This window comes from Penicillium subrubescens (assembly GCF_028828155.1).
Source record: "Penicillium subrubescens strain IBT 31985 chromosome Unknown utg000003l_segment0_segment0, whole genome shotgun sequence".
Lineage (NCBI taxonomy): Eukaryota > Fungi > Ascomycota > Eurotiomycetes > Eurotiales > Aspergillaceae > Penicillium > Penicillium subrubescens.
This window is the reverse complement of record NW_026643153.1, coordinates 2,361,562-2,389,505: the sequence shown is the minus strand read 5'-3', so window position 1 is coordinate 2,389,505 and position 27,944 is coordinate 2,361,562. Positions and strand designations below refer to the sequence as shown.

Here is a 27,944-nt window from a genome sequence, read left to right as displayed (position 1 = left end):
CAATACGCCCAAAAGAGATCAAAGACATCTGTTGCTTCCAGAGAAAATCACGATTGAACATTCTAGTTATTCTGGAGTCCTTATCCAAAGGTCAAGTTAGTGGGACTCAATTCTCTTCTCTTCCGACTTGCCTGGCTCTCACAGTCGAGCTAGCAGCGATACTCTGATGGGGAATCGAGTGATTACGTCCAACATCGTCTTAAAGCCTGAAGTCCTATCCTTCTCTTCTTTTCTCCCCCTCTGTCTGTTGATGGTCCCCACACTGGTTCTGCTCGCTCATTCCTTGAGATCGTATTTTGGCAAATACACGTGACTTGATGCGATGCACCTTCCTTGACAGTCACTTCAGAAGGGAAAATTTGCTAAAAGAACCCATTGACCACAACCGAATCAACATGTCCAAAGACGTCAATTCCTGAAACAGCATTCATTTCGAAGCCTCTCAATTTCCTGGTGAGCTCTTAGCGAAGCGACTAAGTTTACTTGATGCTTGGCGTGATGCTGATTGGTCGCTGGCAGGTGGGTTGGCTCCTGTTGCCTAAGGCTGCCTAGACCCTCTGTGCACTAAGCCCCAAACCAGACTAGAACGATTATTGACTTGTTGATATTTAAACGACATCAAGTTCGTCTCAGGGTCAGCAGACTTTATACGGCATAATTATCATTTCAATCAGGACCTAGCCTCCAATTCTTGACTTGTATCAACAATGACTCCCTCGTTGCCTTCTCTACCTGTGAAGCATCACGACTTCGTGCAGTACATTCAATCGCACCCGGAAACACCCATCGAGGAGCTCGTCAAGCCTTACAATGCATTCGATGCTTCAGCACGAAAGATCTTCGCTCAAGATCCAGCACACGCTCTGGTGAAGGACAATTTTGCTAATATCGTCCCCATCTTCGACACCACGACAGGTTCCACAGATATTCGTGTTCGGGCACGAGATTTGAGCGCAGAGACCCCTGAGCAGAAGGAGAAGTATATTCTACCTCTTCCCCACGACAAGCGCAGACTCAATGGCTCGCACGCTGTTGTTCCATCTCTGGCTGAGTTCCAGAACAATTTTGCCCTCTTCACTGAGGGTGCATTGGGCGACCTGGACTGGAGTAACGTCGTTGCTGCCGGCAGCGCCGTTGTGACATCTCTACTACCAGTGCCCGAGAAGTATCGCAACTCTAAGCGAGGTCTCCGCCAATACTATCATGAACAATTTGCTCCGGCGTCAGATATCGATTTGTTCCTGTATGGCTTGACTGAGGAGCAAGCTATCGAGAAGATCAAACACATCGAAAACAGTATCCGTAACACGATCCTGTACGAGACTACGACAATTCGTACGAAGAACACTATCACTATTGCCTCGCAATATCCCCAGAGACATGTGCAGATTGTTCTTCGAATCTACCATTCGGTAGCCGAAATCCTCACTGGATTCGATGTGGACTGTTCCTGTGCGGCCTATGATGGCCAACAGGTGTATGCGTCACCTCGTGCCGTTGTCTCGTATATCACGCAGACGAATCAAATTGATCTGACACGCCGCTCTCCATCTTATGAGAATCGCCTTTCAAAGTACTCCCACCGTGGATTCGAAGTGTTCTGGCCTCAACTTGACCGGTCAAAGGTCGATCCGGTATGCAAGTGATGTACTGAGCAAAATATGTCCTGATATGCTGACTTTTGAAAAAAAAAGACAATTTTCGAAAGAAGCTTCATGAGAACTGAAGGACTTGCACGGCTCTTGGTTCTCGAAAAGCTACCAAAGCCGAATGATCGAGACACTTATTTGAGAAAGCGACGTGAAGAGCGCGGTCGACCGCCTCTCAGCCTTTATCTACGACGTCGTCAAGGAAAAGAGTTGCACGGTAACATCAAAGATGACTGGGAAGACGAAGTACCGGAATGGCAAGAAGAAGACCAAATCTCGGACTACCACACCTTTGTACGTCTTCTAACACTTGTTCGCTCATTCGCTTCTGCTAATACGAAGCTAGACAATTCCCTATGGCCGAAGATTCAACGCACGCAAAATTGAGAAATTGTTGTACACAAAGGATCTTCTTCTGAACGCACAGTGGAATCAGAAGAAGGATCGCGAGGTATATCTTCATCGCCACCCGGCCTTCTTTGGTGAAGCTGAGCATGTCATTGGCGACTGCTGTGGATTCTGTCCGCAGCCAGTCACTGACGAGGAGCGAAAAATAGCCGAAGAAGAGAGCAAGATCTATATTTCTGGGAAGATCAGCTTCATCAAAGATGATCCGGGTCGGCAAGAAATTGGCAGTTTCAACCCGATCACCGAGACCGATTGGACAGGTATGATACAGAAAATACGTTTGATGTGAATTAAGGCACTAACGATAAATCATAGAAATGGCATATGTCGGTCGTACTGAGCTGCTTTGCCAGGCCATTGTGTCGCATGACCTGGAAGCTGTGAAGCAATTCCTTGACCAAGAGGACTCGGATCCAGACCGCCGAGATTACACTGGACGTACTCCCCTGCAACTGGCCTGCATGTCATCCACACCAGAAATTGTGCAGTGTCTTGTGGACCGCGGTGCTAGACTGATTGCTCGGATGGCTGATGGACAGACTGCATTGCATCTAGCTGCTGCTCGGGGTGCTACTGAGATTGTTCGCATTCTACTGACGAAGAGCAATGAGAACGAGGAGGCAGAGAGCCGGAAAACAGATGATCAGAAACCTACGCCAATGAACGTTGATAGTCCGGAGGATGAAGATGCTGACGACGACGAGGATGAAGACGACATGGATGCTGCGTCGCACACTTCTGCTTCGTTTGTCAAGGTGGACAAGGAGAATGGAGACGAATCGGCATCCACCTTCGACACAATTGAAGAGAATGACATGGACCCGGATATCTACGACATCAACGTGACTGCATGGGATAATCTCGCATCGCCTCTGCATCTTGCAATTGTTCATGGCCACGTGGAAACTGTCAAAGAGCTTGTCACTTCCTTCGGAGCCGATGTCTTGTTGCCGATCAAGATTTTGGACGACTACAGCAAACAGCCAAGTGGTGCAATCTTAACGCTGGTCTTGGTACTCGCTCTACCCTTGGACAAAGCGAGGGAGATGTCACAGACACTCCTGAAGCTTGGTGCTTCACCTGCTCAGGCCGATACTTCTCACTATACGGTACTCCACTATCTCGCCCAATCCGATTACAGTGACCTTCTCGATGTCTACCAAGAACACGATGGCCCAGCTATGCAACGCGCCATCAATTATTTGGCAGTAGAAGGTCCCTGGTATAGCTCCAGCTACAACTTCTCCTCGGCTTTGGTGAATGCTTTGTGTGCCAAGAATCCTACCGGGGCCAAGAAGCTGCTCGATTTAGGCGCAAAGCCAAGTCATGAGCTTGGCGAATGCTTGAAAGCCTTGAAGTCTCAGATGCCCGACGCAATGCGTTATGGTGGAGAACAAAAGCTCGAAGACAAGGGTTCGAAGCAGCCCATCATTTTCGCTATCGAAAACGATCTACCTCTGGTGGCCATTGACCTCCTGCAACGCGGCGTTGACCCAAACACCGATCATGAGCAACGACACGATTTCCGTGAGACTGCTTTGGATTGCACGAAGCGGTGCCTGAAAGAGCTGGAAAACTCTTTGAAGAACGAATCACCCACGCGCCGCCCGTACGGAATTCCTGATGGTGTCATTTTCGAGCAGGACGAGGAATCTTATCTGGCCGATTTCCAAGAGGGAAGTTACAAGATGTTTGCTGCAAAGGCTCAACTGAAGAATGCCAAGGAAAACAACAAGAAGGCCGAAGAGTACGAGGAGAGTCAAAAGGACAAAGCACCTGAAGAGAAGCCCGGTGAGGCTGAAAAGAGACAGGCTGTTGCGGCACTGATCAAAGACTACGAATTGCTCAAGGCGGAATTGCTGTCAAAAGATGCAAAGACCTGGCAAGAGCTTCACCCCGGAGAAACCCAGGATCCTGGACATCGTCAAACCCGGAGAAATCAGCAAAAGCAAAGCCCCAAGAAGATATTCAAGGTTGAATTCTTCAGCTCATTGGCGAGTCTTTCTGATGTCGAACGTGAAGGATACGAAAAACTGTACGTACAAAACATCCGATGAATTTTAAACAAGCCGCTAACTCATTAAAACCAGGTTCGAGGCTGCATGGAACGGAGATCTTAACACCATCGAGTCACTCACCCTGTCAATGTGGGGACCCGCCAAAGATCAATTGCCCCTGCAAATGTCCCGAAGCGATGCTTTGGGATTGACCTGTCTGCAAATCTCAGTTATGCGGGGTCACCTTCGCGTTGCCAAGGCTATTTTGGGAATTATTCGGGTCCAGTACAAGGTAAAGGAGCCTGAAGCTCGGCAGCACTTTGAGATGGATATCGATACAGACGGCGAATCTTCCGACGATGAGGGCCTCAACATTGTCGGTCATACTGTGAATGAGCAATTCACCTACGAGAATGTCGGGGAAGTCGCAAGCAAGGTTGAAAGTGACGTCTCGCCGCGTGTAGCGCTGCAGCGACTCTTCCGGCCCCGTCTTTTCTTGGAGGAGGAAGTTCCTGGTAAGGAAGACCTCCGACTCGTGGGGATGAATAATTGGAGTGCCTCGTCTTATTTGATGGTCAACAACTTGTTCAAATACGCCATCTTCAAGAACGATCTTGACCTGCTGGACTGGCTTTTGAAAACTGGACACGAGTGTGCAAGTACTGATCCTGCCGACAAGACCGCATTCACTCTGGGCCAAGAGGAACTCCAACTTGCGATTCTTCTGGGTCACACAGACTGTCTCGGCTTGCTCATCCAAGGCACTGCTGCTGGTCTTCCGCTCTTGAAGCTGAGCAAGGCCTCGGGAGTTGCCGCCCAGGAAGAGCCGGAGTATTACCAGGGCTTGTCCATTCGCGGTCAGAAACGCAAAGACTGGGCGGATGCTGGGAGGCCGGAAAACGGCCAGTTGTCTCGCGGATCCAATGAGGCCGGCCGGCCGCCTGTTCTTATTTCTGCGTTGCAGGGCAAAATGGCTAGTACTGAGTGGCTTCTGGGTACGGCGCCTAGTCGCTACTACCTGGAGTATGTGAATGCGCACCTGGAGGATGAGAATATCCAGAGACTGTCCCAGGCGAAGCTTGGCCTCGAAGCATCTGTCTTGAAGTGGCTCCAGAATCGGAGTGAGTTGTCTACTCTCGTCTCAGAACAATATAGATTTGTACTAACTTGGAATGCAGACAACCTTGTGCTTCATTGCGCAGTGATGTCTCGTCCCTGCGACGAGTCAGAGCGACTGGTCCAGTATTTGGTTGATCATCACCCCGAATGCCTCGAAGTCAAATCATCCGAGGGACATACCCCCCTCGCGCTGGCGGTTTCCCTTCACAGGTTGAGCTTCGCGCGCATCTTGATCCAAGCTGGTGCCAACCAAGCTGCTCGTGATACTGAAGGATGCAATCTCCTGCATTTGGTGCTATGTTCCATCTCGGGATCCCCTGCCCGACACGCAGACAAGGTTTCTCAACTGATCGACCTCATGGACAAAGAACATGTCTCTACCATGCTCACCCAACGTGCCGGTGAAGGCTCGCGGACACCTTACGCACGCTGGCTGCAAAAGTACCCCGATTTCGACATTTCCACCGAAGCCCACTATTCAGTGCCTAACCAGCCCTCGAACAAGGAATCGACCAGCTCCATCACCAAGCTATTCCTGACTCTGGGCGAATCCACCAACCAAAAGTATCTGGAGCTCCTTGACGGCGCCGGAAACACGCCCGTGCACGAATGTGTCAAGCGAGGCTTCCCTCAAATCCTAGAACCAATCCTTGACTCTCGACCAGACCTTCTGTACCGTGAAAATGCCACGGGCAGCACGCCCATCGACATGGCGGTAGATGCATGGGTGAACGAGACCACTCGCACAGTCCCCATGATTGCGGTTTCTTCCATGAATCGTCGGCCAGAGTGGCAGAACATTACCCAGCGTCAGCCGCAGTTCTTCATCAAGGACAAGGACTGGAGAACCAAGGCGCAGATGATGGTGGAGGTCTGTCGAAAGCGGGCGCAGCAGAGTCCGCAGAAGAGAAGACTTGTGTCTCTGTTTGAAGCGAATGAAGTTGCTAAACGGCTGGCTACGAAGGGAAAGGCTGGTGGGGATGGTGATGATGATTATAATGGGCACCGGTACGGTCGGTATAGGCACCGGAGAGAGCGAGAGGAAGATGAGGCGGATGAGAAGCTTGACGAGGTTGCTTTGTGGCAAGGATGGGCTGCGCAGTGGAAGTGATCACTGTATTGAGTATGTTATAGACAAGATTGTGAGATGACTCTGGTATGGAAGTATACTTAGTTGAAGCATTAGTTCAGACGGAAAAAACAACATGATGAATGAAATTATCCGATTGAACCGACTATTCAGCCGAGAGCTCTTTGAGAAGACAGGAGAAGCTCCCCATGAGCTTGAGCAGCTTGGTGACACCCTGGTACCCCAGGGTTCCAAAGTTGGACTGAGATACGACCTCGTTTAAGACGATCGCACCATGTGTACCTCACGACTTCCACGTTATCGAACCCCACAAAGTACGTACTGCTGTATATACGTACTGTAGACTCGTAAACAACCGGCCCGGTTGAATACAACTATGGAACGATAGAGAGATGGTAAGTTTAATGTGGAGAATCGGAATTTACTTCGCCTTTGGAGCTCCGAGGCCCCGCCAACGGGTTGGTTGATAGGCGTAAAGCACCAAAGATACACACAATCACGATAAAAAGAACGCCAGAGTCGCATCGGATCGACGGTAACATCGGAGCTTTGCCGAAGCCCGCAGAGCCTCTGAGATAATTACTGCGGAATTACCGCGTAAGAAAATGTCACTGTAGTACTTACCGTCGTCAAGTCCCCCGCGTCGCATCGCGTACCCCGCAATCCCATCACTTTTTTTCATTCCTCTAACTTGTCTTAACTACTTCATATTTTCAATCTGAATTCACTTCTTTTTCTTCTTCAACTACCTCCAAGCTATCCAATCCTCAACACATCCAATCTCAATAATGTCATCCTCCCCACACCCCAACCTCGACGCCCTCCAACGCGACGGCTTCGTCGTCATCCGCAATCTCCTCACACCCACCGAAATCGCCCACTACCGCACCATCGCCACAGCAGCAACCACTAAAACCCGCACCGGCGGCTGGCCACACTTCCGCACCGTCCCCAAACAATTCCCCCCATGGCCCACAACTCCACCCCCAGCGTCCGAGGGCGGCATCTGGGGAGTCCAGCACCTGCTGCACCCCGAAATGCCCGGCCGCGAGGACTTTGCCAAATGCTACTTCTCCGAATCGATTCTCGCCGTCGCGGGTGAATTAATGGGCGTTTCCACTCAAGCAGGCCAAGACGAACCCCTCGTCATGGAACTATTCAATCTCCTCGTCGCGCCGGAAACGAAGGATTTCGAATTACGCTGGCATCGTGATGATATCTCGGAAAAGGCGACTGCGGAGGAAGAACTCGCCCAACTAGCTGCTAAGTCACCGGGTGGACGCCAGAGCCACGCGCAATATAATCTTGCGCTGTGTCCCGATGCATCGCTGATTGTTATCCCGGGCTCGCACCGTCGTGCGCGCACGGATGTTGAGCGAAATGCGGATCCATATGAGTCTGTTTTGCCGGATCAATTGGTTGTGCAGTTGCAGCCGGGTGATGCGGTGTTCTACGATAGTAATATCTTGCATCGGGGTGTTTATAAGGGGAAGAAGGAGGGTGGGGAGGAGAGTCGATTGACGTTGCATGGAAGTTTGGGGTTGAAGGCTGCTGATGCGGCGGATGCGGAGACGAAGAAGGTAAGGGCTACGGCGGTTTTGCAGCATGGTGTTGGGGCGTGGGTGCATCGTGAGGATGCGGCGTTTGGACTTGGAGAGAGACCGGAGAAGATGAGGGCGAATTTGGTGGCGATGGGGAGTGGTGAGGGGGTTGGGTTTTCGTTGCAGGGGTAGATGGGATCAGAGCTGTACATTGTATTAGAATCACAGAAGGTCTATATGGATGATTTGATGAATTTGATTCAAATTTGTATCTAGTGTGTATTGATTAGTATAAGACCAGATCTAGAAATTGGAGAGAAGGCTGGTATACTGCAATTTCCACTCATGTACTTAGAAGTATCAGATCGAGCCTAGAAATGGGAGGAATTCTCTAGTGAATATCCATTCATTTCGACTTGCTTCTCCCCATTCTTTCTATATAGTGTAACCATTCTCACCAGAAGAGGAATGTACACTCCGCAGCTTGGTCAATAAAGGTCTACCTCTATGCACTTCCATCCACAACATGAACCCCACTCGGCAATCCCAAAATCTGCCCACCCTGAAGCAACTCACAGCCCGCTAGAGTTCCTTGTCCGCCGGACTCCGTCAGGCAGTCACCATTCGCATTCTGCAAGTGACCAGTGATAGCGTGTGACCAAATAGTACCGGCTCCACCCTTACAATCAACCAGAGCAATAATAGATCCCTTAGCAGCCAGGCACTTAGCTGGATTCGACAGCGGGCTGATGGACACCTTGGTTCCAGAACCGGAAACACTCCACACCTGGGTATCTGCTGCGTTGCAAGTTTTGAAGGTAGCGCCGGATGATGACGCGGTTAGGCAGTTTCCGGAGACGGTGTTCAAGATCATTCCTGTTGGGGTGACCGAGGTGCAGCCCCGACCAGGAGTGATACGGTAGACTGCCGTTGCGTGGCTGTCGAGATTGATACCAATGGCGTCACGGATAGAAGAGGTCTTGCCTGTCCAAAGGTCGCGGGCTTTGTATTGACACTGTCCCTTCAGACCCAATCGGGCGACGGAGATGCTCGTTTTCGCAGAACTGCTCCCAGTGTTCAGCACTGTAAGAAGTCTGTCCCCATTCGCCAGGGACCGAGTCAGTACATCAAAGGTACCATCCCGACTAACCAAAGCCGCCTGCTGAGCCAACGGATCCTGATCCACAGCAATCAACTCCTTATTAGAAAGGAACCGAACCTCCTCATCCGACAGATCAGGTATATAAGCACTGATAATCAACGGCGCACCGAATGAAGCCCACAGCGCGAAATGCGAGCGCTTCTCAGCATCAGTCAAACCAGGATGATCCGTGATCAAAAAGTCCGGATCATTGTAGTAGCCCGGTTTTTGATACCGCACAAGAAGAGTCTGAAAGTGATAGTTCACCATGATACTATCCCAAGCACTCCCCTCACCCACATAAACAAGCACATCATCCGAGTGACGGGCCAATTCACCATAAAACGGGATCCAATCCATAACATTAGCCCACTCCGTCTTATTCTCGGAGAAATAAGCCGGTGCCGATTCCGAAAAGATCAGCGGCTCCGCCATAGCACTCAGAATATCATGCCACTGTCCGTAGCGAAGTTTATACTCCTCCGCCATCGACCTCCCACCCTCAGGATAAACATTACACCCATCAAGTTTGAGATAATCAATGCCCCAACTCGCAAACGTCTCTGCATCCTTTTGTTCATAGCCATATGAACCGGGATACCCGCCACAAGTCGCATTTCCGGAGTCCTCGTAGATACCCAAGTGGAAGCCGTGCTTGTGCGCGTAATCGGCTAACCAGGGGATACCGTGCGGGAAGAGGGTAGAGTTCCACTGCAGCGCACCGTCTGCGCCACGCTCGTGCGTCATCCAGCAATCGTCTAGATTGAGACGATTGTAGCCTGCAGCTAGTAGGCCGCGGGATAACATGGACTGAGCGGTGTCGGTGAAGAGGGTCTCGTTGAGATCGCACTCGAAGCGTGCCCAGTTGTTGAAGCCCATTGGTGGGGTGGGGAGGAGTTTGGGGTCTTCAACTGAGGCGTGTACAGATAGAAGGGGGAGGATGAGGAGACTGGCCATGCGCGCTGGGATTGCCCAGCGGGCGGTGGATGGCTGTGGCATGGTATAGTTGGTGGATGCAATTGAAGATGATCAAGTAGATGGTTCAGTATGAATTCTAGCAAAACTTGTGATTCGAAGTTCTGATCTTTGCTCGGTAAGAGCTAGAACAGTGCCGAGGGGATGCATTATAAGCTCGATACTGCAGGACAGAAGACCGTCGCAGCTCCGGTTGGAATGTTTGCTTTTCCCCGCACCCCGGAGGAGAGAGGTACATTATTCCCAAAGGTACTTGGGGATCGACGCGAATCATACGTCGGGGCAAGTCGCATTATTTAGTGCATTGCGACGGTGGCATCGTTGATAACAGTGGTTGATTAAGCCTTTGTAGAGAAAGTAATTATCGGCACTAAAGACGTAGTTGCGCTGTCGATCGAGGCTGTTCTAGATAGTAGTTCCTCATTGTTGGGGCTTGCTTGTTCCATTTTGGTATGTGCCGTTCTTTGCTTGGCTGGCAATCGGGAATTAGGCAAATTGAATTCCAGTTGTCTATCATTGCTGTATCTTTATCTCTCGAAGCGAGGCGAACAAGGTCCCTAATCGAGAGTTGTTGTTTTGGTGGTACCTCGTCGATTATCGCCAAAGCTTAACACCACCCGGAGACGAGGAGGCGTCGGGCTGTGCCGCTGGTCGCTGGTGGAGACTAGACCCAAGATGGAATGAAGGAGAAGAAGAGCTGGCTTGATCTTATTGTTGTAGATATCTGTGTGTCTTTACCCTGGCTATAATTTAGTCTATATAAGACAAGGCCAAAGAGGTTATTCTTATCTTTAATCGTTATTATTACCTTACCGTGTCTAGTTGTTCTCCAGCGATTCGATCTCTAGTTCTGTACCTGGGTATCATGCTGTGCCTACGTATGTGTGTCATATTTTGAGCTGCTATTTGCATCAAAACGGATATAGGGCTATTTAGAGAGAAATGATATTTAAGAAGAACTTCGATGACCGGGATGAGCCTTGAGAAAGAGTATACAATTCCTACTAGATGGCTTGGTAGGGAAAGGCGCATCTCCGACCGAGACAGGGTTCAAGGTCTACGGAATAACCTGCTGGCTAGTAAGTTCCCCCATCTCTAGCGCTCCATGAATATTCACCTGGTAGAAATCAAATGAGCAGAAGATCACTATGCCTCTCCATATTTGGATATTGCTTCATCACATAGAGTGTGTAGTGGGGCAGTAGAAAGGCCCCCATAATTATTCTCGGCGCACCACCATTAAATGCCGAAAGAACGATTGCCGTGGTAGAGAACGAGTGGTGAACAAAGAATTCCTACAATAGTAATCAATGTCAATGATGCATGATCAATGTATATACTTTGATCTACGACCTCCATATTGATCGGGGACTCCGGGTGGAACTTCACGGAGAGACCGAACTTTTGTCCACAATGATCGGCATGGCCGGCTCTATGATCAATCACATTTACCGGAAGAAAGTCTTGAATAGGAATCAGATGATGAATTATAAGGCCAAATTGAGATTCTGCATGCATTGGTCAGTCCACTTATCCACTTGTCATCTTCCTTAGTCATTCAATATTTACTTAACTTAGGTATGTGCAACTCCTGCACGCAAGACGGTGAGATGAGATCGGACCATGTGGAGAACCAGGGCCTTACTACTGTAGTTAGTGACGAAACCAAGGCCAATCAACTCCGGTAACCTGGTCCCTTACGGCTTAAGCCTGAGTTGGACCCCCACACCCGGTCGGGTTAGGCCTAACGGTCGGTGGTTCGTGTGTTTTTGGCTGGCTGGTCGGCGGGGATGTTGAGGAAAAGGGAAAAGTGCTGACCTGTGAACCTTAGACGTCTTGAGCCTTTCGGCCGAGGCCCTTTTTTTTTGTTGCAATTCTTCCCCTCTTCCCAACTCTCCCTTGAGGAGGGACTGACCTGAATTCTAGAGCTGGAGGAAGCTTCACTGGCCGATGAGCTTCAGCGATTCACCATGTCTGCGATCGAGTCTAAATCCAAGATTCGCCCGCAACAGTCGTGCTCTAAATGTCGCGAGCGCAAAGTCAAGGTATCCCGATTCTTCCCCTCTTGCGACCCCCGCAGCGACTCCCCCAACAAGAGAGATACAGAAAACATAAGAAGAGAGCTTGTCCAAGCTAACCAGCTCTTTCTTCATCACAGTGCGACCGAAATATCCCCTGCGAGGCCTGCATCCACCGCGGCATTGAATCGGAATGCACCTATCTCACCTCCCCCGAAGATCGCGCCCACATCAGCCAAGCCGAGATCATCGACCGCCTGCGCCGCGAAGTCGCCCAACTGCGCACTCAATTGAACCAGACCTCTGTGCGCGGTCCAAGTCTCAATCGCCGCGATAGAGTCTATGCGCGCAAGAATAAGACAGTAGGAGTGCGCGGGAGCTATACCGCCGGGTCCGGAGCTGCACCTGCACCTGGACCTGGGTCGTCGGGGTCCGGGTCTGGCTCGCGATCTGCGACGGGCTCGGCGGAGCCGACGGAGGCGGGTAGTTGGGCTGGTTCATCGCCGTCGTCGATATCCACGACGACTAGGACGAATTCTGTGACTGTTATGAGTCCGGATAGTACGGGCAGCGACAGTGGTGCTGGTGGTGCTGGTTATGTTCAACAGCATGGGTATCCGGGGTCAACGGGGTCGTATGGGACGCAGACTACTGAAGTCGATGTGACGACGGCGACGGACAGTGCGGCATTGGGGAGCTGTACGTTTTCCTTATTTCCTCTTGTCATATTGGTACTTTCCGTGCTCTGGTTTCTTCCAAATCACGATCTTGCTGGACACTTTCTTTTCTTTTTCCATACTGATCCCATCTTATCAGATCTCAATGACGACACACTACCCCAATTCCATGCAGGCAGCATGCCAGCTTTCGCGCCGAAAATCCCTGGATCAGGCCCAATGCAGGGTCTCTCGTCACAACATATGCATCCCGCGCCCGACGAAGGACTAACGGGACTGCCCCCAAACCATATGTACGGTAAGCAGGATAGTCCACGCTACGACGGGGGCCCTGCGCATACGCATGCGCAGACTCACATGGCCAGCTACCACCACGGGGGCTATACCCAGAATACATACGATTACAGCATGCATACTGTGGCCAAGCATGAGTCCTCGCAAACATACTCTCAGCCTTGGAGTCAAGGACATTCCTTTCCACAGACACAGACACATATGCCGTCACAACCTCAACCGCAACTACAAGTCCAATCACCTCATTATCCAGACTCAACATACTACCCCTCATCCATTCACACAAACAACTTTGCGCCCGCGCCCACAGACTCGACCATATACCCACACCCTCAGCCTCACTCCTACCACACCACCAGCCAAACACAACAACAAACACAAACATACTCACCACCCCACCATCCAACCGATTACCAAACCCACGCCATCAACTCCATCCCCGATTCCTGGAAAGGCCCCGACAAACAAGCCCTACTCGAAACACTCCTCGAAACTATTACCAGCTGTGACGAGGAGCGCGTCGCTCAAGTTGTCGCCGTTGTGCGGACTAGCGAGACACCCGAGGAAGCTGTCTCGGGGATATGTCGGGTTTTGGGGATTAGTGGGGATGGAAATGGGGTTGATCTCTCCATGCATTGATGGATTGCATGATATATCTGAGGGTAGAGAAGGAAGGGCTGGGTGGGTTGAGTATCGGGCTGGCCTGATATCTACCCCGTATTTCTTGAGGACTAGGGTGCTCTATGCATTTAGCCTATTGAAGCTGATAACTGCGGGGATCTATACTAGGTCTGCTCCCCAGGCTGAGACTGCCCTGATGAGGAGTCCCTCACGCTTGGAATGCAGATTAGACCGCATGTGAAATAGTTACGAAATAATGAATCCACGAGATCACGATTTCATGTCATTTCTCATTATTTTTTACTTTCACCCCAGCCACAGCATCTCCAAATGCTCAATGTTGATGTCTCGCTCTTCGATCGAATGATGCGCCCTCCATACTCTAGATCGGATTTTGTCTGTCGACAAGATATAACCAAAACACAAAGAAACAGAAGAAACAGAATAAAAAACGTCTAATGCACAAGTAAATGCCTTTATACATTAATCCGGGAATCATCACGCCATTAGTCGTTAAAAGGTATGGATGGAAGGAACCGAGTCCATCCATCTCGGTGTCTGATATGCCTCTGCCCCAATACAGCAGAAGCAGATTCAGAGATATACCGCAATGCAAGCAGTCATCGCCCCTTCCTCTCACAATGTCGGGTCATGACCATTCGTCTCGAGCGGTTTTTGCCCATACACGAAGTGAAATAGCACGTAGAGGTGGAACTTGTTGCTCACTAGTTCCGCGCGCACTTTATCCATGTACTCCTGGGCGTCCTGGTAGGAGAAGCCTAATACGCGAGTGAAGAGGGCTAGTGTGTAGGGCTCGACGACCTCGAGAATAGTCACTTTGCCGACGCGCCCGATTTCTTTGAGACGGCGGTTTTTCGCCCAGCCGCCAACGGGGCACTGTAACACAATCATAGTTAGTAATTCGGTCGATCATTGGAGAGAAGGTTGTAGCGTATCGCGACTTTCCACCAGACGGGAAAAGTCCAATGGACTCCGAACCCCGCTTGATAGCTTCGTTCTCGGATCTTACTCACCTTGTACTTATCATCCACAGTATTCACAAACCCCGCATCCCGTAACCACCCCTGTAACTTCGACGCGACATTCATGGGTTTCCCAAACTGAGTACTAGCCTCATTCAACCGATCCTGCCAGTCCAGAATACTCGTCGCCTTCGCATGCGTCCCATCATCACTCAAAACCCAAGTCTCAAACTCCTGCGCCTCAAACCACCCACCCGGCTTAAGATGCGTATACGCCTGCCTTAGTAACCGCGGCCAATCAGCGATCCCGCCGCCCAAACTTCGCGCGTGGATGTAATCAAATGCCTCGGCGGGGGAGAACGCCCAGTCGGACTCGGCGTCGTCAATGAAGAAGCGGCAATTGGGAGGGGCCCAGGAGGGTTGGATCGGGGAGAGGTCTGTGCCGAGGATGGTTGTTGTGGGGTAATCTTCGGCCATTTCGATGGCCCATTCGCCGGTGCCGGTGCCGATGTCTAGGATGCGGGATGGGTTGTTGTTGCGGGTGAGCGGGGCGCGGTATAGGTCGCCGCCGGAGAGGAGTTTGAAGAGGTGGTGCATTAGGGCGAGGCGGGCCTGTTCTTCTTCGTCGTTTGGGAAGGGGTATTGGCCATGTCGGTAGGCGTGGTACCGGCGGCCATTCTCGTAGGAGTAGTCGCGGACGGAGGAGGCGAAGGAGAGGTTGGAGTCCACGAGGGTTTTTGTGTCGAAGAGCGAGTCATCGTCGCTGGTCTGGATATTTTGCGAAGTGTAAGTAGAAGAAGAGGTGGTGGGGTGGTAGGTGGTGTGAGGATAAAGGGAGGTATGGTGGAAGTGGGGAAAGGTGGAGGTGGAAGTGAGCTGGTTGATGGCGGTTTAAACCAGGACAAGTCTACAAAGGTGAAGACAGATTTGAGAGGCAAGGAGAGAACACAATCTACGGGAGAGAACAAGGGGTTCAAAGAAAATTGGAATATCTCACGTCGATCTGGATGCGCTCGTAGGGATTTGGTTGGGACATGGCCTGTAAGAAGGGGGCGAAGAAGAGGAGATGGAGAAGCGATCCTGGAACACGCAACCGAGGAAGAAGAGCAGCCACGTCCCGCCAAGAAGAGTGAGGAGGAACGGGAGGGAGAGGAAGAGAGACGGACGAGAGAGAATAAAAAGAAGAGGTGAAGCTATCCGAGAAAGTGAAGAGGGGAAAAAGGGAAAAAAAAGTGGATGGTCAGTGCAGGACGAGGGAAAGAAAAGGGAAGGAGACGATCAAACTAGTCAGGTTATTATCGATCAGAAACCCCATTTTCACCCCCACCTGACGAACGAGAAAACTAGCAGACTCAAACTATGGAGTCGGAGTACGACCTACGACCTTCCAGAGAAATTCTAGCGCATAGAATCCCCCAAAGCCATGACTGATTCTAGGTTAGTGCACCTTGATTTACGAGATTTGGCAATATTTCGAAAAATTGAAGAAAAGGTCAATACCGACAGAGGGGACGCTGGGACACCCGACGAGTCAAGATGATCCATGGATTCCCATTTAGCCCGTTTAGCCCATTTAGGCCCTCCGCGGGAACCCCGCAGGGAATCCCGAGGGGCTGGTTAAAGTCGTACGGGAGGGGACATGGAAGACTGGAGAACATACTTTTGCTTTGGGGAGGTACCAGAGGACTGGGTATGGGGATTTTTGTTAAAGAATAGCTTATTCAAGACATACAATACTCTAGGAATTATTCTTGAAGATTTGTAGAAAAAAAAATAAAGTCCAAATTGTAGTCCTACTCATGGTATTTGATCACAGTTTATAATACACAAACTAAGGTAGTAACGAAAATTAGCAGTAATATTGACAAACAAAGAAACGCCTGCAGGTTGCCCAGAGCCCTCCGGACCCCAGGACCAAATCCCGACCACGCGTCAAGCACCAACGCCAAGTTTGCCCAAACCAAAAAACCAGACCCAAACTCAGGACAAACCAAATCTCTTGTCATCCCTGTTCCCCGGGTTGAGACCCAGGATCTCGGGCTCCCCCTCCGTGTCTCCGCGTCGGGGCGGATAGCCAATATTTCTGATTGGGTGACCCATGAATGGGGCTGCAGCAATGGCTTGACTCGGACGGGGCCTTGGCGAGGGGATTCTATGATTCAGGGATGCAATACAAAGGGCTCTGTACATACATGAAAGGAAGTACCAGATAACTATTGGGTTTACTAGATGAAACGAACGAACTACATGGCATACACAACGTCGATTTCATTATTTACGGCCATCTCCCAGGGTTAATCCTTGGAATGATCCGTTTCTTTTGCTGCGATCCTTCCTCGAGCGGAATCGGAGCCCAGGCATAACAGACATAAATCCACATAGTCATACTCGAGCACTTCCTACAGGATTTCCTGCACTTCATAATCCAATACCCGACCGTCTGAGGTCAGTGATCCCTCTCCTATTCATCCCAATGCCTGCAACTTCCCCTGCTCATCGGGTGTCAGCGCCGCAAAGACTTCCTGGAAACCTGGCTGCTGCGACGCACGCCGGAAAAAGTCGGCCAGGAACGCCTGCGTCTCGTCATCTCGACGACGCACACCAAACACACTCTCCGATCCACCCTCGCCGAAGCTCATTAGTTGCTGCTTGGTCATGCCCAGTCCGAGATCCAAAATCTGGCCCGGCTCATCCTCCCAGTCATCATCGCCGTCATCACTCGCGGCATCTTCCAAGGCGGCCGCCTGCGCAGCGTCAATTTCCTTGTTGCCCGAGGCAGCGGCCAACTCTTCAACCAGCACCTTCATGATCTTCAGAGGTGCAGGGACAGTGGTGAAGCGATCGGGATTGGCACGGGCTTGAGAGCGCGTCTTGATACGGCCTGTGTCAGTGATGATCAGGTCACCCTTGACGGGGACTTCAGACAGCCGTGGGTCGGACAGTTCATAGAGGCGTGCCAGGGCGAAAATGTTCTGCTTAATCTCGTCGTAGCCGGCAAAGTTGACCGAGTTCTCGAGCCACTTGCTCAGAACTACAACGAGTCCGCTCTGTCCGCCGAGGTTCACCTGCGCCAGGAAGTCAACCACCTCCCGCGCGCTGATGAGGGTCAGCCGTGCAAACACCAAGATCAAGCTCTGGATGAATTGGGCCTGCTCGGCAGTCGCCAGGCGCTGCGCAACTGCTTGCAGGAGCTGTGGGAGATATGGTCCCAACCGCTCAGAGCCAGCACGCTCCACCAGCTCGGCAGCTAGTTGGCCTACCTCGGTAGCGGCGTTGTCATCCACGGCCGGACCCAACAGACGATCGATGATGACTAGGACGACCTCAATAGCCTCCTTGCCAGACTGAGGGTCGCGCCACGCGACGAACTGCGCAAAGTCGTGCGCGAGCATGTGGCGCACAGCCTCGGTCGCGGGCCGAATCAACTCACCCTCCTCCGACTCTAGTAGAAGACGGTTGAGCTTGGGCATGACGGTCTCCACGAAGCCAGCCGGCATGGGATCCAGGCTACGTTCGGCCAGGGCACGGAGCAGGTCCGCTGCGAAGACCGTCAGTTCGTTCTCTTCAGTCAGGTTGCCCACGTCAACGGCGCCCATCAGCGAGGGAAGAACCTTCTCGCAGAGACGCGTGTACGCATCCGGTCCGTGCTCGGTAATCCGATCAACAATATCTTCAAACGCCTCGGTTACGGTCATCGTGAGCTGGAAATTCTCAGCACCGCTGCTGGCAATGTTGAAGAGAACGTCGATGGCCAAGGATGACAGAACCACGGATGGGTCCGCCATGATGGTATCCCGGAGCGTCTCGGCCAGTGTAACTTTGAGATCATCGGAGTCAGTCTCCTCGCGCAGGTCATGAGCAGAGACAAACTCGGAGAGTGCTGAGATGACAGTCGTCTGGAATGGGCGAGCCACGCTGACAGGGAGAGAGGGAATGAGGTCCTGAAGAACGCGGATGCAGGCCACCTTGACCACCTCGGCCGGGTCCTCGGCGATCGCTTTCAGAGCGGCTTCCAGGTAGGAAATCGTAGTCTGCTGGAAAGACTCGCCAGCAACCTTGGCCAGGGCGCCAGCCACGAGGTAGCCTCGGGCGCGTAGAAGCTCCTGTTCCTGCTGAGTAGCGTATTGCACAAACTGGGTCAAATGAGTAGCCACATCTTGGGGAATTGGCTGGTTGACCTCGCCGAAATCACGAAGGAGAGCATTGAGAATATAAAGGGCAGCCTCACGGGACTTCCATCTGTTTTGAAGAGAGTTAGCACCATAAAAATGTCTCAATAGAATTAGAGAATCACTTACGAGGCAGAGGCATCGGCGAAAAGGCTGTTCAGATAGGTCAGAATACCCTCGGCCGCCTTCTCGTGCAGCCATTCGCCGACCTTGATAACCAAGTCGCCACTGCAAGTTCTAGGAGTATAGTTTGCGGTCACCGAGGTCTCTTCCGACAAGAAGAGGTTCACATCAATCTCCCACAGGCCCTCCTCCTCGCAGGTAATCTGCGAGTAGCGACCGGCAAGCTTCATGATCTCGGGTAGCCAGCCGGATGAGCTAGCAGCAGCGCCAGCGTTTTGCAGTTGTTGTGTCAACTCCGCTTTCACAGGTGGCGCCTTCAAGAGGGCTTGAATAAGATCCAGCTCCTCCAGGATGAGGAAATCCAGCGAGTATGGGAGACCGTCCACATCTTCCAGACGTCCTTGGCGCTCGTCCTCGATGTAAAAGTTCTGATAGATAGGGAGAGCATTGGATAGTTCTGCCCAGACAGTTGAGAAGAAGAGAGGGCTTTGGGCGGTAAGAAGTCCAGGGAAGACCATGCGGATCTTCATGACAGTCTACGCAAAGCAAAGGATACATCGTTAGCCAAGCAGTTCCAGAGTCTTCTGTGTAAGCGCATACCTTCACAACTTGAATCTTCAACCCAACGATGCCACGCCATTGCGATGGAATCTCGCCCACTTTGTTTGCTTCCTCTGGACTCGGCGGCTGAGGCAGCGGTGCCTTTAACGTCTCAACAAAGTATGGTGACCAACCACTCAGCACCTCATCCACAAATTGCTTAATGGCAGCCTTGTGCTGCTCCAAGACCATCTCCAATGTATCAAAGCATGACCGGAATACCGCAACGGCAAGCGCCCGCAGCATCGGGCGACGAGACTCGGATGTTGCCACAGCGAAAAGGGACGAGACGAGGTCGCGGGCGACATTGAAAAACTGCTCGTCACTAAAGCCAGTATCCACAAGATCCAACAGCACCTTCAGCGCTCCATGCAGCGCAGTGTCACTCGTAGCAGGGTCGTTGATCACATGAAGTAGCGTGGGCAGAAGCTCAGGCCAGTCATCTGGGAAATCGGCGCTGGCAATTTTGCTAACAGCATAGCTAGCGGAAGCCTTGACTTTGCGTTCGGGGGTCTCGACGGTAGTCGCCAGCTCCAGAAGTGCGCGGCGGATCTGAGCCTTGTTCGCGTCGGTGACAAGCACCTGGCCCGTGAAGTCGTCGAGGTTCGGAGACCAGGAGGAAGAGATGAAAGTGCGTAGAACTGAGAGTGCCGATTGACGCAGGTTGACGGGGACGGACTCGTGAGAGGCAATGGCTGTGAGGGAGATGGGGAAGGATTCGTTCGAGTTGAGCTGGGCCAGTTGGGCCTCCGCGGCTTTCCTGGCGTCTGCCCGAGGCGACTGGGTGTCTGCCAGGAGCGACAGGAGTTCTTGCTCCATGGCGATGTAAGCGGGTGATTGAATTGTCTCCGCGGGGGTTTGTTTGGAGGGGAAAGTCAGAGTGGCCCGTCGCGAGGAGAGGTGAAATCAATAAGTTTGCGCGCGGCGCGATAAGGAGACGAGGCGTCCTGGAGGGGCAGAGGCGGTCAATTGGAGCTTGTCTATCCCACTACGGTATAGTGTAGGATATGGGGTGGGTGTATATTTCTAATTCATTTGCAGTGGATTTTTTGAGATTGAACTTTCTCCTTTGCTTTTGTCTCATATGTCTATATTATGTCTATTCGTATGATTCTCGTATTGTGCGCAGACTCGTGGGATCTTTGTTATAAGTGGGGGAGATTCTACGGGGCACAAGTCCACAACCAGCCACACTGATCACTGCATAGATGATATATGCATATTACGAAAGACACTTCCTGTTGGCCAATCATTCTCGAGGCGTAAATTCTTTCAAGGTCTCTCCCGACTTTAGGTTGAAAAACTGGTCAGCAAGGAGACTACCCCCTCTCAAAGAGATCGGCAGGCTGGCTAGTTTAATTAGTTGAATGTACGAAAAATGAAATATTAACAGTGTCCCAAGCCTCTTCGGTGTCGCCAACCAAGTCTCATGACCATATGCATGCGTGTGTGAATGCATGGTGAGCTGAACGGTGGTGATCATTTGGTTGGTCCCCAAGCGCATGCTGGCTGTATAGTTGCGAGTCGGTTTCGGACAGGGTGTCGGCTGGCACTTCTTTCTCTACTTAAATCCAATACCAAATTGCTATTCCTCTAATTCTACCTATAAGATAGATAGCTTCGTACATACATTTGTTGACAATCGTTATGGTGAATACTAGTATTGAGATTTATTTATACACCCTGTCGCACCTACAGTCAAAAAACTCCCACAAAGCCGACTTCAGAAAGAATCTTGATGCATGACACAATTTAGAGTAGGCGATTTACAGCTTTTCCTTCGATGCTTGATGTAAGCAAATATCCCCACTCAAGTCACTAGTGACTATTCAATTTCTTGACGTCCTTCACATGGTCAGTCACCAGGATGGTATAGTTAGCAGTTCCACGGTAGACGGTGTATCCGTCATTAGGCGAGGGGCCAGAGGATAGGTTGTCTCCATATTGCCAGAAAGTATCACCCGCAATTCCTTTTGACTTCAACGCAGTCTGCTGCCACGAAGCTTCAGATGCTGCAAGCGCAAGGGAGCCATACTCCTCCAACAAGCATGGCTTTCCGGCCTTGACACAAGCGGCACCGTGGGCTTTAATCCAGAGGTTGCCCCAGGGATCTTGCTCACTCCCTAATAATTAAAAAGTAATTGTCAATGATAGCGCAAGTAACGAAAGAGGGTGTTGAACTTACACTGGCTGGGATACAGGTGAAGTGTGCCAAAGTCGATGGTGGGGATTTGGAGGTTCTTCTCGAAATCCACTCCCTCGTAATAAGTGAATGGATAGCTGCCATCCGACTGGGTGGTGAGACCCATTCCCTCTGAAAGTGAAAAAAATGAGTATCAGCATCTTTCCTTGTCAATTTTGTAAGAGGGATTCAACTTACCATCTCCAATGCAAACCATTCGGGCGGGCTCAAGGGACTTGATAAAGGCGCTGGTGCTCTTTGCCCAGTTATAGATCACACTGGTATCACATCCACGGCAACGAGGCTCATTGGCAAGCTCCCAAGCAAAGATAGCCGACGATCCCTTGTACCGAGAGATAACGGCCTTGATGTAATCACGGTAAGACTTTTGCGACGCCTTATCCGTGTACCAGGACGTTGCGTTGCCGCCAAAGGCCGTATTGTAAGCAGCAATACCGCCATAATCGCCCCAGTTATTGACAAAGTTGACGATGAGCTTAACATTATGCGCTTCGGCAGACTTTACAACATAGTCCAGACGCTGTAGGCCATCGGCTCCCTCGTTGATTACCGATGCTCCATTTTGGATGTGATGGAACCAGACACGGCCATCTGTGGGGATTTCGTTGACATCGTTGAATCCCCAGACACGGAGCACCTTGAGGCCGGATTGTTTGAGATGGCTCATGACCATGTCCACGTCAGAGTTACTCTTGAGGAAAGGGATCCAATAAGAGTTGCTGCCGGCAAAGTAGTCTGCGTGACCGTCGATGACGAATCGAAGACCATCACGGCTCGGTATTGCTGTCTTTTGGTTGGAATCTAAGTAGAATTCGTCAATGAAGATCGTTCATTGTTTCAGGGAAAAGACGTCTTTCTGGATCAGATAACCAGCGTACCTTGGACAGCTCGTCGATCAATTGACTCGGTGGATCCGACAGCATAGCTAGCAGCGAAGCCAGTCCATAAAAGGAACTTGGCGAGCAAAACACGTTTCATCTTGTAAGAAAAGGGCGATTATGGCTCAATGAGCTATTTGAAGGTTTTAGAAGATGATGGGGTTAATTGAACTGATGCAAGCTGAGGGACTCCGTCTTTTTATACATTTCCCCAACCCCGTGAAGTGTTGCAGCACTCCGCACAACCCCAGGTTAATCGACCAATGAAGCGGCCCTCAAATTCTAGGAGTAGACTAGACCCCACACGCTAAGATCATTGGGAGAAAGCGAGGAGGCCGTTTCGGAACGATTCTAAGTTGGCTAGTTCCTTGCCCAGGGTCGCCCCGTTCCGCTTTGGTCAAGGGATGACGGAGCAAGCAGATGGTATGGTTAGATCTAGCTCAGATGATAGAGTATGAAACAGAGAGAGAGAGAGAGCCCAAACGCAGGAACATTTCAATCTCTCGGCAGAGATGGCTCGAAGGTAGGTCTCAACAAAGTATGCTTTGTAAGTCTCCTTCAGGCCATAGAAGGCACCCTACTTGATACTTCCAGCCTGACTAACCCCTTTACCACCCCAATTTCGAGGTTTCTCACTGTAGCTACTAGACTAGATCCACATGGCACAGTGAAAAGAAACCAACGTCTAGTCGGCTAGAAATAATAGCCGTTTGTTTGACTGGCGAATGCGGGCTTCGAGATGTCGCTTGCAATTCCCCAAGCAATCGCCCGCCCGAGGCTCATGATGGTCGGATAGGACATGTCCACCGCAAACTCCTGCTTCTAGCACTAGGCAAGTGAACAAGATCGGAGACATACCCGATATGGGTAACTTCGTCACCGCGGATACCCCGGATTTGTGATTTGTGGAGAGCGACCCCCCTCCCCCCTTGTAAGTACTTTGAAACGCTGAATGGTACTTTTACCCCATTAGCTCGTGATAGCTGGGAAGTAAATCGCACTTGGCCAACAGTCGCAAGGCTCAAATCTGCGGTTTCCTCCTGGATCTTACCTTTCTAGTGATTTCAGGACAACCGTTTACCCGATCGGGAAACCGAGGGCTCCCCGCATCTCCGCTTTGGACGCGGGAAACGAAGAAGACTGGCCTTCCATTTTGAGAGGCGCTCAGAAACCTAGAATGTAAGCGGTTAACTTGCGAATAATTTTTCGACGTCTTACATCGATTATCGTCCTCAGACTTCATCTGCAGATTTCTTCGCCTCTACGACTAGGTAAGGGTCTCGAGATACCTCAAACTGTCTCCACCGTTTCACACCCCATGATCAATCGGATGGATTGTTTTCCGAGGGGTCACCATAGGCGATTCCATCCATGATTGAGATACGCGCCTACAATTCTTTCCGGTTAATTCTTATCATGCTTAATCATCTTCATCCATACCTATGTAGCTCCAAACGAGACTGATAGAAGTTTCACGCTTGCCGGGACTCTTCGCCCCGCTTCAGCCTAGAGCCTTGCCGGCTCCGGTTTATCAAGGGCGGAGAGGCAGCGAACGCAAATCATTAGCCTACTATTTTACTCACGTGGGAGCTTTTTCTGGCAAGTTTTGATGGCGTTATTAAAAAATAGGGATGGAACAGCTCTCGTGGATTTCCGTGTGGAAAATTGGTATGGGGAGACTACAGATTGGGCAGAACAGCCTTGGGATGAGCGGGTACCTGGTGGTAGGTGGATCACTTAATTATGTATTCAAATCGCACAGGGTCGTGCTTGAATCTACTTTATAATACAAGGACGAGCCAAGAATTACTGGACATTATTAATGATCCTCCATGTAGGATCCTTGTAAGTACATATAAGTACATATCCCTATATTCAGGTACGTCAGGTACCACTCTCGCATCAAAGTTTTCTCTGCCCAGTCCCTCAAGATACGGACATATTTCTAAGTAGACAGAATAATACCCATTGTAGTAGTACAAGGGCCAGTACTCGGTACCTGATGAGACAATTCTGGCAGACCCGTGGGCGGAAAGATAAGCTTACATCTCCTGCTGGGTTCTTCGGGTATGGCTTGATTTCGCTCGGGTATACCCTGGTTCGTGCAGCACTTCCAAGGCTGTACCTTGGCTGGTTAGAGAGTGTTGTGTGGTTCCAAGCCCCGGGTCCTGGGTTTGTGTGTAAACATGCAGATGATGCCGGATTTTGTGTTGTACCTTTCCGAACCTATCTTCTTCTTTTCTTTTTCGCTTGGCCTACGGTGATCGGCCCTCTCGCCGCTAAGCGTCCGACGATCCCACCTACCAGACTCATTCATGGGGTGGGGAAGAAAATGAAGAGGCAAAAAGGGCAGGAAAAAACTGTGCGCTCTGTTCCGCCCCCAATAATCTAGCAATAATATGTGTGGTACCCTGAATAGGCCCTATGTGTATCAATGTCAACCTTTTTTTTTCCACTATTATGCTTTGCAGTGTTTTGCTGATCTCGAAAGCTTTTTGTCTTGCCCATCCCAAGTATAGAAAAGGGAAATCTTTCCAACTGATGATGATAGACGATTACCATAGTCGTGATCAAGAAAAGAAATAGGTCAAATATGTAAATAGCAGCGGAAAAAGCCTCCAGCATGACTCCTACGTGGGAGTATGAGAATGGGTAGAAAGCGAGGTTCTGCAGGACCCATGACGCAACCACGTGACGGGGAACCGTGACCTTCCACTGACCGGCATCTTCCACCACTCCTGCTTTTCCCCTCCGCCAAAGCGGTACATCGTGAATCTCTTCGTCGAGTCATTGCCATCGGCTTCGCGAATTTCCTTTACGGGCTCCCATTCGATACACTGCTGGGAACTGAGCTTATCTCTGCCGACCCTCTCTTTCCTCGGCCCTCAGGGTTTCATACCGCCCCTCCCTCCTCTCGCTTTAGCCCGCCCCTCCTCGCCTTCCCCTCCCTTGTCTTTCCCTACAAGGAATATCAATTTTCCCAAAAGACGACTACACTCTTTCTGTAATTTGGGATCGGCGCTCAAGGACCTACCGTTATTCATCCCTCATGCTTTGAGGGTTTTGCCTTTTGTCGTTTTGTCAACCCAAGCGTACGTGCTTCTTTCGGTTTTCCCCGTCAAACAAACCCCCCTCCCTCCGTCCCCTCGACCACCGACTTTGATATTACCAACCCCACTCCATTCTCAACCGCTTAAACACTCTATCATAACATCCAAACTTCCCTAATATCTCATTGCACTCCCTCCCGATCACTGTCCACGTCGTCGCGCGACCGCCCGGTACAATGGCATCGCCGGCCGACCATCGGAAACTGGGGCAAACAAGAACTCGTCTGACATCATCAAACCTTAATCTTCTCCCAATTTTGTTTTTAAAGAACGCCCACATTGACTGATAACTCTAGAAAGGCAGAGCGATGATTAGCTTCAGGGTGGAACATCATTCAGATTCTTCGAGACTCCGTCAAGATCACCCATACCGTGGAAACGACATCGGATCGTTCAACGGCAATGCCAATGGCCAGTGAAACCAGCAGTACCACCACCATGACAACCTTTTCCGCCCCGGTCCCTGCTACCAAATCGCTGCCCACCAACCAATCAGCGCTAGCGGCCTCTTTCACCTCTTTCCTTACGGTGTCTGTCCACCAAATACTTTTCCTGCGCTCCGTCTATCCACGCGCCACGTTTCTTCCCGTACGGGCATACAACTATCCTGTCCGACAATCGCGTCACCCCAAGGTGTGCGACTACATCAACGATGCATCAATCGCAGTCGGGACAGAGATTTTGAAAGGCACAATCACCGCAGTCAGTATTATCATTTCATCTCTGCGCACAAACCAGCCCCTCGAACGATATGCCTTTGATCTGTCGGGCTTCCCTCGTGCTCCAGCTGGAGAGGTGAATACTACGTTTGAGAGCAGAAATGAAGATTCATCCAATGCAGGTGCCCCGGGGGCCCCTCCCCAACTTCGGTCGACCTCGAGGCCCAATTCCGAGCTTGTCTGGCTCGACTCGCCTCTGCCTGTGCCCGATTGACCCCTCTGCCACGAGACGACGAATTCAGCTTCACTGTGTGTATCGAAGTCCGGGAGGATGCTCTTCCCCCGGCAGGGACCACCAACGAGGAACAAACGTGGATTGTGGCCGAGCCCGGGAAGGTGCATTTGCGATCGTGCACCGCCCCATACTCTGTGTCCAAGGTGCGGAATGGCGAGTCTCAGCAGCAGCAGCCGTCTCCTCCGGTCTCGAATGGACGCGCCAAAACGGTACCGGTACGACGAGTAGAGGCCGGAGAATTGCGCTTGGAGCTGTGGGTGGAGGAGGCACGGCAGAAATTCAATGAGCCGGTGGAATCAGAGCAACCTCCTTGAATCATACGCGCTTTGAAAAAGAGACCTTTCCCTCGAGCACACAAAAAGGCTCCTGGGAGATTATAATTCTTTGTTCCAACCCTGATTTGGGGAAACCATGTTTTTCCTTCGTTCATTTGTCCACTACATCCCATATCAACCTCCACACCCCTTCAAACCGCATTACCGCCACCGACCTACCCACCTCTTCACCTCCTTCACCTCTATTTCCAGTCTCATTCTTGATTTAGCGTGACCAATGATCGAACATGTATGATGGGCGAGGGAATTAAGAATTGCCGTCCGCAAGGAAAGTGGCGCAAATACATAAAACGGGAAGCGGAAGATATTTGGGACTCGCACGGCATTTACTTACATAGATCAGGTTCATATCTTTGCTTTTTCTTTTGGATTACCATCAGGATGTTCCTTGCTCTGCTCTTTTTCTTTCTCTTTACATTTCTCTTCAGGATACTTATGATCCCTTTTACGTTTACGACACTCCTTCTCCTTCTTTCCTTATTTGACCTCTTCCCCCCCTCATATTCATGACTTTCCTGATTTTGAAAGTCCATCTCATTTGCATCTTTCCATGCCGATCCCTAGGCTTGATTCTCCTCGTTGGTCTTATTTGCTGCGGTCTGGCCTTGTCTCTTCATTTTTCATACCATCCTCATGTATCTCATTCGTCTGCTTTGTTGGAATCTTTCAACTACATGATTCTTCATTATGCCTTTAGCCATTTACCAATTCAATCATCTAACAACGAATCTCGCACTTGTCTCTGGCCCTCTTCCTCATCTAGTCTGATCGATCATGTCTTTCTTTTCTCTGTTTAATCCGTTAGGCTGCGTCTCTTCTCCTGGTTATGCACGATGCCGTACTGGCTGCTGTTTCTACCCGGTGTTTTTGATAGCCAGTCCATCTATTCATGTGACCGTCTTTGATTCTCATTTTTGATATGCCGGGTCCTTTGAAATCACTGACACCTGTTCTAGCTTGGGTCGAGTGGCATAACATGACTTACAGGTCTGTGAATTTCGGAAGCAATTTATGTTCTGCCTATTCAAACATGCTGTCAATGACACTCCATCTACGACT

The 27,944-nt window shown here is 50.7% G+C and overlaps 8 protein-coding genes across 8 annotated transcripts; 4 read left to right on the top strand and 4 right to left on the bottom strand.

The window, feature by feature from the left end:
* Positions 1–707: 707 nt before the first annotated feature.
* Positions 708–6,284, top strand: N7473_004892 (uncharacterized protein; the record flags this gene model as incomplete). Its single annotated transcript, XM_057150832.1, has 6 exons — positions 708–1,634; positions 1,695–1,943; positions 1,996–2,317; positions 2,373–4,092; positions 4,148–5,175; positions 5,233–6,284. 6 exons carry the CDS (start codon positions 708–710, stop codon positions 6,282–6,284), a joined length of 5,298 nt encoding a protein of 1,765 aa, XP_057010942.1.
* Positions 6,285–7,051: 767 nt separating this feature from the next.
* N7473_004891 (phytanoyl-CoA dioxygenase family protein) lies at positions 7,052–7,996 on the top strand (the record flags this gene model as incomplete). The annotated part of the gene is made up of 1 exon (XM_057150831.1): positions 7,052–7,996. The coding sequence occupies one exon, from the start codon at positions 7,052–7,054 to the stop codon at positions 7,994–7,996; it is 945 nt and encodes a 314-aa protein (XP_057010941.1).
* A 313-nt stretch (positions 7,997–8,309) lies between these two features.
* On the bottom strand, positions 8,310–9,944 carry aglA (putative alpha-galactosidase; the record flags this gene model as incomplete). Its single annotated transcript, XM_057150830.1, has 1 exon — positions 8,310–9,944. One exon carries the CDS (start codon positions 9,942–9,944, stop codon positions 8,310–8,312), a length of 1,635 nt encoding a protein of 544 aa, XP_057010940.1.
* Positions 9,945–11,890: 1,946 nt separating this feature from the next.
* Positions 11,891–13,548, top strand: N7473_004889 (Zn(II)2Cys6 transcription factor domain-containing protein; the record flags this gene model as incomplete). Its single annotated transcript, XM_057150829.1, has 4 exons — positions 11,891–11,965; positions 12,079–12,329; positions 12,501–12,637; positions 12,755–13,548. The coding sequence occupies 4 exons, from the start codon at positions 11,891–11,893 to the stop codon at positions 13,546–13,548; spliced, it is 1,257 nt and encodes a 418-aa protein (XP_057010939.1).
* A 618-nt stretch (positions 13,549–14,166) lies between these two features.
* Positions 14,167–15,549, bottom strand: N7473_004888 (class I SAM-dependent methyltransferase; the record flags this gene model as incomplete). Its single annotated transcript, XM_057150828.1, has 3 exons — positions 14,167–14,427; positions 14,565–15,281; positions 15,511–15,549. The coding sequence occupies 3 exons, from the start codon at positions 15,547–15,549 to the stop codon at positions 14,167–14,169; spliced, it is 1,017 nt and encodes a 338-aa protein (XP_057010938.1).
* A 1,429-nt stretch (positions 15,550–16,978) lies between these two features.
* On the bottom strand, positions 16,979–20,224 carry N7473_004887 (uncharacterized protein; the record flags this gene model as incomplete). Its single annotated transcript, XM_057150827.1, has 3 exons — positions 16,979–18,752; positions 18,812–19,341; positions 19,406–20,224. 3 exons carry the CDS (start codon positions 20,222–20,224, stop codon positions 16,979–16,981), a joined length of 3,123 nt encoding a protein of 1,040 aa, XP_057010937.1.
* A 999-nt stretch (positions 20,225–21,223) lies between these two features.
* On the bottom strand, positions 21,224–22,586 carry N7473_004886 (glycoside hydrolase 5 family protein; the record flags this gene model as incomplete). Its single annotated transcript, XM_057150826.1, has 4 exons — positions 21,224–21,528; positions 21,591–21,719; positions 21,786–22,409; positions 22,487–22,586. 4 exons carry the CDS (start codon positions 22,584–22,586, stop codon positions 21,224–21,226), a joined length of 1,158 nt encoding a protein of 385 aa, XP_057010936.1.
* A 3,412-nt stretch (positions 22,587–25,998) lies between these two features.
* N7473_004885 (putative mitotic spindle checkpoint protein (Mad2B)) lies at positions 25,999–26,864 on the top strand (the record flags this gene model as incomplete). The annotated part of the gene is made up of 2 exons (XM_057150825.1): positions 25,999–26,402; positions 26,438–26,864. The coding sequence occupies 2 exons, from the start codon at positions 25,999–26,001 to the stop codon at positions 26,862–26,864; spliced, it is 831 nt and encodes a 276-aa protein (XP_057010935.1).
* Between the last annotated feature and the right edge of the window lie 1,080 nt (positions 26,865–27,944).